Here is a 9,797-nt window from a genome sequence, read left to right as displayed (position 1 = left end):
GATGAAGCAAGTGAGATTAGTTGTTATTATTTTTTAGAAGACCATTGAGTTTTCTTTTCTAATTTCTTTAGAAATGTTGTTTATATGTTATTGATGTAAAAAGATAAAACCAATCTATATCTGTAAAAAAAAAAAATGACGATTCAGTCATTCATCTTTATCTCGGAATTAACTTTCAAGTTAACTTTTGATTTTTTTTTAATAAATTGTCAATCAATGTTAGTGACCTACACTTTAAAAAAGCAAGTGAGATCAGTTGTTATTGTATTTTAGAAGACCATTGAGGTTTGTTCTCCTGATTTCTATAGAAATGCTCTTTATGGGCTATTGATACAAAAAGATAAAACCGATTAGTAGTGATGTTGATGATGCATTTTGTAAGTACAAGAAGAGATTTGAGGCTAGTGTATTTATTAGCTATCAAGTTTTATACTTAAATCATTTTGATTACCAAAATCTAATTACATATGAAAAAAGGGGGTTTAATTTGTATATTTAGGCTCTACAATATCAAATAATTTACCTTGAAACATCAAAATGGTGAATCTATTAGCTATCGAGTTTTATCTTTAATTATATTTTGATAATCAAAATCTAATTACATAAAAAAAGGGTTTCTACATTTTATATTTAGGCTCTACATTATCAAATGATTTACCTTGAAACATCAAAACCCGATAATAGTTAAAAGGTAACGCTGTCGATGATGACCACTCTTTAGCTCCCTGGGCAAAGACAACAGCAGTGATGATTGCTAAAATAAAGGTTGCACACAACGAGGCCCATACCGAAGCGGTGAATGGCAATGCAAAGCTCCAGGGATCTATTTCAATGCCACCTCTCCTTGCCTCAATCACCAAATAATCGACGAGTATTGGCTCAGTGTAGTCGATGACTTTAGATCTTCCATAAGTGATGGCAAGGGGACCTAGACCTATGTCAGCATCCTGTAATGATAGCCTTAAAGAAACAAATATATCCTCAAGGAAAACAAAATTTAATGAGGCGCATTTGCACTGACTTGCGGCGGTGGCCTTTTAGCTCGGAAAAGTTTCCTACGATTTACAGTGACTCGTAGCAATGCCCTTTTAGCTCGGAAAAGTTTCCTTCCAGCTGATTGGTTAGAATTATCTTGTCCAACCAATCAGCAATCAGGAAACCTTTCCGAGCTAAAAGGGCAACCTTGCGAGTCGGTGCAAATCTGCCTCACTAAAAAGAATTATCTTTAGTAGGGTCTGTGTTTCAACTCCCCAACCCCCAACCTCCTTCATCTAACAGTATACAGAGCTTTGAATGTGGACCAATGTCACCAAAGAGCAGCAACCTTTTTCTTTCTATTTACTTGACGAAAACCAGAATTGTTTACCTACTTGACGTCGCTCTATCGCTATCTCCAAAGAATGAAAGATGTACAGTGCAGTGAAGTTGTAGATATATGTAGGTAAATATCATCATCATTATCATCATCAGCTGTTGCTGATCCACTTCAGGACAAAGGCCTCAACCATCTGTTTATGGTCTTTCTATGCCAGTCTATACGTGCAAATTTTCATAGTTTGTCAATCCATTGTCCTGCTAGGTTTGCAATCTCTAGGAACCCATCCTGTTATTCTTGTCCATCTATTATCTGTCATTCTCAATGTATGTCCTGCCCGTGTCCATTTCTCTTTCTTATATGTTGTTAGAATATTCTTTACATTAGTTGTTTCTTGTAACTATGTTGTTCTTTTTCTATTTCTATCATTATTCTTTCCATAGCTCTTTGATTTCTAATTGATTTGATCTAAGGCTTTGGTAAGCTCCAAGTTTTTCATATATAAGTTAATACTGGTAGGACCATCTGATTAAATACTTTATTTACTTAACTGACGTGTGATCATAGAGCTACCTACTTCACTATGAGTATAAGAAGCAAATGAAACGTAAGCTCTTGGAATTGGAACTATTTTCATCAAAAGGGGAACTCTTCTCCTCTTCGCTCCTCCCAGCCTGATGAGGGATTCAACTGAGTTTAGCTGGTAGGCCACTGCTAGGGTTCCACAGCCCACTATGAATACAAGGCGCACAAAAAAAGAAACTTCTTGGAACTGGAGATATTTTTTATCAACAGGCCATTAATGTAAAACTAGCGGAACCCGTGTAAATTACACGAAATTATATTTTCAATATTAAATATCTTGTTCCAACCTATACATGTTTGAATAAAATGTGATAAGATTTGACTTGTATATTTATTTTAAAAAATGAGCAATACATGAATTGGGAAAACTATATGAGATTTGCTTTGGTTAAGTAAGCAAAGTCTAATGTGAATTTATAAGAGTATACCATGAAATTTTTTCCGTTTTCTTTAAAGTGTGACGCAAAATAAATAACACACACGCTATCATATTAATATATAGATTATTATTTTGCTTACCTTTCTGAGAACTAACCCAACAAGTCCATTCCAAGTCCCGTTAGGGAGAAGGTATCCATAGGAGCTTTCAGGAATGATGGTGTACCTGTAGGAACTTTAAATGTTGAGGCCCGTCCGTGGATTGTGGTGATATTGATAGATTCATTTCTACTTAGAATTAAATCATTTTGTCATTAATTTCATGTGTTATTTCATATGGCCATTTTATGAAGATGTTTGTACTTTCGATTTCCGTACTTTTTTATGAAAATATTTATACTTTCGGTTTACATACATTTTTATTGTTTTAATCAGCCTTGACAAATATAACTTAATTTTATATGGAGAATTTTATTAGTGAAATATCTGAAGATTTAAAATACTTACAAGTTTATCTATTATCTTCATTTATGAAAATATTTATACTTTCGGTTTTCATACCTTTTACGGTTTTAATCAACCTTCACAAATAAAACTTAATTCTATATGGAAAATCTTATTAGTGAAATATCTGAAGATTTAAGATATTTACAAGCCTATCTATTATCTTTATTGATAGGTGGTACAAATAATATACTGTAGATAAAGGGCAGAAACTGAAAGCTTTAGTTGTGAGATGAGAAAAGAGGTTTCAAATTACTGATGTTTGCAGATGATTTCCATGAAAAGGGACAGTGAAGAGAAGTTGTAAAATCTAGGAAAAGAGCTTGGATGTTAGGAAGAATAATAGTGACATCAGAAGTGAAGCAAAGAGGGTAGTAGGATGTTAATAATAAATTTGAAGGAAATTTAGAAATTTACTTTATTAGTTACAACCAAAGTCTGAGATCCCACGACAGAGCGAATTCAGTAATAAATGGTGTTTGTGAATTAGGGCAATGTCCCTTGCCCCTGACATTAATTAGCAGATAATAGAAATAAAACTAAACAGAAGCGTTTGTATGAGTGTGTTATTAGATGAATGTAGGTAAGGGAAATCGGCAAAGGTGTCCCAAGGCTAGCTCAGCGAGGAGAGGCCCTTTGCGTCAATAGTGTTCTTAGATGAATGTAGGTAGGGGAAATCGGCAAAGGTGTCCCAAGGCTAGCTCAGCGAGGAGAGGCCCTTTGCGTCAATAGTGTTCTTAGATGAATGTAGGTAAGGGAAATCGGCAAAGGTGTCCCAAGGCTAGCTCAGCGAGGAGAGGCCCTTTGCGTCAATAGTGTTCTTAGATGAATGTAGGTAGGGGAAATCGGCAAAGGTGTCCCAAGGCTAGCTCAGCGAGGAGAGGCCCTTTGCGTCAATAGTGTTCTTAGATAAATGTAGGTAGGGGAAATCGGCAAAGGTGTCCTAAGGCTAGCTCAGCGAGGAGAGGCCCTTTGCGTCAATAGTGTTCTTAGATGAATGTAGGTAAGGGAAATCGGCAAAGGTGTCCCAAGGCTAGCTCAGCGAGGAGAGGCCCTTTGCGTCAATAGTGTTCTTAGATGAATGTAGGTAGGGGAAATCGGCAAAGGTGTCCCAAGGCTAGCTCAGCGAGGAGAGGCCCTTTGCGTCAATAGTGTTCTTAGGTGAATGTAGGTAGGGGAAATCGGCAAAGGTGTCCCAAGGCCAGCTCAGCGAGGAGAGGCCCTTTGCGTCAATAGTGTTCTTAGATGAATGTAGGTAGGGGAAATCGGCAAAGGTGTCCCAAGGCTAGCTCAGCGAGGAGAGGCCCTTTGCATCAATAGTGTTTTTAGATGAACGTAGGTAAGGGAAATCGGCAAAGGTGCCTCAAGGCTAGCTCAGCAAGAAGAGGCCCTTTGCGTCAATGGGTGTAGGAGATGATGATGTGTTCTTAGGAGTGTTCTCGTGTCTATACATCTGTATTAATCTACTTACGTGAAATTAACCTTATTAGCGAGCATTTTCAAAACCGTAACTATGGGACCCGTTGAATTCATGCTAAAATGGGGTAGAAAGGTGACCGTTGCTACGTTCAAATTTGCTCCGTCGATCATTCTGTAAAATATATTAATCCTGTGTTATAATGATTTCCATAAGGCAAATGACACACACACGAGTACATGCATACTCACACACACAGACACACACACACGCATGCATATATATATATATATATATATATATATATATATATATATATATATATATATATATATATATATATATATATATATATATATATAGTTAAGATCCATTGTCTTACTTTTTGAACTTTTTAGGAAATGGCTCATCTTTGTTGGAATAAACTAGGCCATATTTAGGAATCCAGGTGGCGATTTGCATCATACGATAGCTGTATGGAATGACTGTGTAAGCTCGACATCTGAAAAAGAAAGTATTCAGATTAAAAGGAACAGGAAAGATGAGTTATTGTAAATTTTTTCACGGTAATCGGTATAAATATTTCAAGAGAAAAAGACAAATGATTGAGGAATATCATTTAATTTTGCTATTTTTTTTTTTTTTTTTTTAGATGTTACATCCCATGAGACTCGACATCTGAAATAAAAGTCTTCAGATAAAATTGACAAGAAAGAGTAATTGTTATATATTACGATGACCAGCATCATTATTTAAAGAGAAAGGGGTGAGGTATATAATTTATTTCTTATTTGAATCTTCTTTTAGATATTAAATTTTATGAGGCTCAACATCTGAAAAAAAAAATTCTTTGGTTAAAATGGACAAGAAAGTTGAGTAATCTTGATATATTTATACCAAAACCTACATAATCCTTTGGAAAAATTAATTATTTTTATCTCAATATTCTCTTAGATGTTACTGATCAGTAAATAGTCATTGATTTAATCACCTTTGTGTATTCGGTAAGAAATCCAGAATCAAAAGAATGGAGTCAGTCAGAGCGAGCTCTTCTTGCATCGAACGCAGGTCACTCGACTTCACTCTGGTCGCAATCATGAAACGAGTCGGCTTCGTCAGAAGTCCGATGTCGAAAGAAGTCCTGGTGACATCAATCAGGAAGTCCTTGTCGTCACTGACCACCAATAATGTGACGCACATTGAAGCTTGTTTTATCTTCCAAAAAAAGAAAGGTCCTTTATCATTTTGGTTTTATCTTATAAGTATGGGACGTGAAAACATTATATTCCTATTAGTGGAGATTTAAAATGTATGTTTTTATGGTCCTATTTTTATATTCCTTTTAGTGGAGATTTAAAATGTATGTTTTTATGGTCCTATTTCAAATATCAAAAACGGATGATCAAAATTGTCTATGTAATTAAAAGTTAAAGTTTAAAGAAAAAAAAATCCAACAAAAAATATTCAAACTTACTGTATTACAGAAAAACCTTTTGATCACACTGCTTAAATATTAGTTATACCAAAACCCACATCACAAATATCTAAATTTTTTCTATCATCGTTATTGGCATCATTTTTTTTTAAATACTATTAGGTAACCTTAAGAGGAAAAATCTCTAATTCCCAATTGGAAACAAAAAGTAGGAATGTTGAATATACCAATAATTGGCCATGGAAGCTTTTACAAACCTACCTCTAGTGCAATCTGTGTTGCTGATAAAATTTCATGAAATGTGGAGTTGAGTTGTCCTTCCCTTTCAATTTCAATGTGGGCTGGGATGTATATATTCGAAATATTTTGGAAAACCTAAAAAATTGAAGAAAGATTGAGATTTTATTATTTTAATGTATATATATATATATATATATATATATATATATATATATATATATATATATATATATATATATATATATATATATTTATATATATATATATATATATATATATATATATATACTGTATATATACATATATATATATACATATATATATATATATATGAATATATACAGTATATATATATATATATATATATATATATATATATATATATATATATATATATATATTATATATATATATATATATATATATATATATATATATATATATACATATATATATATATATATATATGTATATATATATATATATATATATATATATATATATATATATATATATATATATATATATATATATATATATATATTATGAGGTAAATCAAATTGATTTCTCTTGTTACCTGAGATATAGTCCGAGAGGAGGTGGTGCCATCTGTGAGGAGGATGAGGGAACAGGAGACGACCCAAGAATCTTCCAGTAGTGAGACGATAGGATCTCGAGACACACTCAGTGTATCTATTTCTGGTTGGAAATTGGAAAGAAGCTCACGTTTAATGTTAAAAATTCATATGGTTTTGAAGGTATTGATGCTAGGGTTTTTTCTAATTAATATTGGAAGACTTTCCCTGTATACTGATAATGATAATGATAATAATAATAATGATAATAATAATAATAATAATAATAACAATAATAATTATTATTATTACTATTATTATTATTAGAATAATGATGATAATCATCATCATAATAAGAACAAGAAGAAGAGTGTTTGCTCTTAATACAAGGTCTAATACAGTAATTACCATTTAAAATGAGAGGAATGTAAACGAAATTAACAAATATGAGGATTAGACGTACAAGAAAATGAAAATAGTAATCAGAACATTTTTATGCAAACAAAGAAGATGATAATAACCTCCTTGGTACACCAAGCCGCTATGCGCCATCTCGAACGCCATCATCAGAAACCATGTCATGTTGAGCAACATTTCGATGATCCTGGAAAGAGGGTATACTGTATATATATATATATATATATATATATATATATATATATATATATATATATATATATATATATATATATATATATATATATATATATATATATATATATATATACATGTATATATATGTATATATATTATATATATACATATATATATAATTATATATATATGTATTTATATTTCTGTATATATATATGTATATATATATATAAATATATATATATATATATATATATATATATATATATATATATATATATATATGTATGTATATATATATATATATATATATATATATATATATATATATATATATATATATATATATATATACAAAAACAACAAATGCAGCCGTTTACAATCCCCTGCAGGACAAAAACCTCAGTCATGTCAATTCATGTCTGGGGTCTGGCCAGATTTCATCACCACGTTGGCCACTGCGGATTGGTGATGGTGGGAGACTTTAGTCTGATCGCTCACAGTAAACTACCCTAGTATGGGTGACCCTAACTAGTACGGCTTTGCTGATCATGACGATACATAAACACTTTCACCACATTAAGGCATCCTCACTCAGAAATACTTAAAAACAAATGTATATGAATATTTATTCATATATATCATGGGTGAGTATGGTCAATCGCAAGGACAATGACCTATCCCTTGTCTCACCCACTCATGAGAGACCTTTAAAGTTTAGATAGGTTCTTTACCTTCATATTTCCCCCTTTTATTGTTCTACACTTTGACCATAGTATCTAATACAGTCAACAAGCCTATGTTCAGTGGTTTTTTGTAAAATGATTAAGAAATTCAGCCAGGAAATGGTAAGTAATACATTTGCTCATAAGGTATTCGCTTTTATCGAAAGCTTTTGCTATTGTCAATGAAATCCTAACAAAAATTAGCTTTATAACAGAAGATTAACAATCAAACAATATGATCTGGTTATCTATATATTTTAGAATAATCCAGTATACATAATGAAATATCTCTTCCTTTTTTAAAGGCGATAACCTATTTACAAATCAGAGGATATGCATAAGCCACAATGTGTTCAGTTTGAATCTACGCACCACCTCCCAGTGGTAAACCAACTCACTGTATAAAAAAAGGACATTACTAATTCTGTTTAATGGAACAAGAAATTAGGCTGTATGCTCATTAATTTATGAGTATCAATTTATAGACCAGCAAATTACCTGAAAAAGTGTAGTAGTTATAATTTTGTATTATATCCTTAACTCTTTTCAGTTATAATAAGAAATAACCACATTACAACCCTCAAGAAGTTCATTATTCATAAAGAACATTTTTAGTCACAGGTTTCAGAGGAAATAGAGATCCTTATCCCCTTTAAAAGAAACAAACTATTTAAACAATTTCAATCTTTTTAATTTGGGATAACGTTTTTCTTGGCAAGAAACAAATTACATAAGAGTTTTTATCATTTACAGATTTAGAAGTAGGTAGTACCCCTTTCCTCGAAAATCAATTTCATTACATATTTCTTAAGACAACATGAGATAAACGTAAAGAAAAGTTAACAATGTCTTTAAAATTCTGATACCTAAGAAAGCCATGTTTATAGATAAAAATCATATCTTCAATCTTATCGTAACACAGGATAAGAAATATATGACAAGGCATTATGCTTCCACCTTTCACCACTAAAATATGTACTCCTGTCATTCGTAGTCATGAAGTCCACCGGGTAGCGATGCTGGGCAGCGTGAAAATGGGGACAATAGATCACTTGATAACTGTTCTGCAAAGTCCCTTCTTCCTTCCACCGCTGAATCCATCTATAAACTGTGGCTTTGCTTTTCCCAACGGATTTGGCTATTGACCTGATAGGTGTTCCTCCAAGCCATAAACCTATGATAGTTACCCTGTCTTCGTAGCAAGTTCTCGTTGGTCTTGGAAGCTCCATTATTTTATTCCTGTGCAGGCAAGCTTAGATATTAGATATTATAGCAGTGAAAGGTATATGTTACATTTTCCTTCTATGTATGTATGTATGTATGTATGTATGTATGTATGTATGTATGTATGTATGTATGTGTGGGAATATTTGTAAAACTTAAGATGATGAAGGTGATGTTATAAAGAAAATCCTTATCGTCACTCTACTTCTAACATACTTGTTTCATATTAGACCCTCATGGCTATACCAATCCATCTGAAAAATCGTCAATATAGCTACATTAATTTGCCACAACACGAAACCTTATTACTGGAATTATATTTAATAAGAACTCATTCTTATTCAAAATCTTAAATAGAAATTAATTCTGGGATATCATAAATAGAAAAGATAACTAGTCTTACTGGGGCAGTACACAACTACATTCATAGATCTTCGATGTTGCTAAATTCTCTAAAGAAGAGAAATGGCCCCATAGCACCTAAGAAGTGTATCGAGTTCTTTCAAAATGAGCATTAGATATATTTAATAACTAAATACCTCTCAATCAGTTGCCTAAATAAAAACAGTTCTGTGATTCAAAGACATTTCAGTTGTCTCCCTTACAGGTGTTTTTTCATATATAACTCTTTTCATTTTTTTGAATTTCACTGGTCACTTTTTTTTTGCCGTATCTTTGATGGCTACCTTTCTTCTTTCCTTGCATACACTAGATTCCAGAGAAATATATTTCAAATCCTTTTTATTATTTAGTGTAAATAATTCCGCTGTCTTAATTCTAGCATAGTTTAGATTACTGATATTTT

The 9,797-nt window shown here is 32.1% G+C and overlaps 1 protein-coding gene across 1 annotated transcript in view; it reads right to left on the bottom strand.

The window, feature by feature from the left end:
- Nucleotides 1–6,483, bottom strand: part of LOC137640051 (probable glutamate receptor) — a 14,078-nt gene extending 7,595 nt beyond the window's left edge. Inside the window, exons 1-5 of the mRNA XM_068372446.1 lie at nucleotides 6,452–6,483; nucleotides 4,582–4,701; nucleotides 4,254–4,373; nucleotides 2,420–2,504; nucleotides 659–947 (exon numbers count right to left, since the gene is read on the bottom strand). Of these exons, the coding sequence (XP_068228547.1) occupies nucleotides 659–947; nucleotides 2,420–2,504; nucleotides 4,254–4,373; nucleotides 4,582–4,701; nucleotides 6,452–6,483 (646 nt within the window). The remainder of the gene's footprint in view (nucleotides 1–658; nucleotides 948–2,419; nucleotides 2,505–4,253; nucleotides 4,374–4,581; nucleotides 4,702–6,451) is intronic.
- Nucleotides 6,484–9,797: the final 3,314 nt, after the last annotated feature.

This window comes from Palaemon carinicauda, chromosome 1 (genome assembly GCF_036898095.1).
Source record: "Palaemon carinicauda isolate YSFRI2023 chromosome 1, ASM3689809v2, whole genome shotgun sequence".
Taxonomy (NCBI): domain Eukaryota; kingdom Metazoa; phylum Arthropoda; class Malacostraca; order Decapoda; family Palaemonidae; genus Palaemon; species Palaemon carinicauda.
The sequence above is the reverse complement of the archived record's forward strand: the minus strand, read 5'-3'. Positions and strand labels throughout refer to the sequence as shown.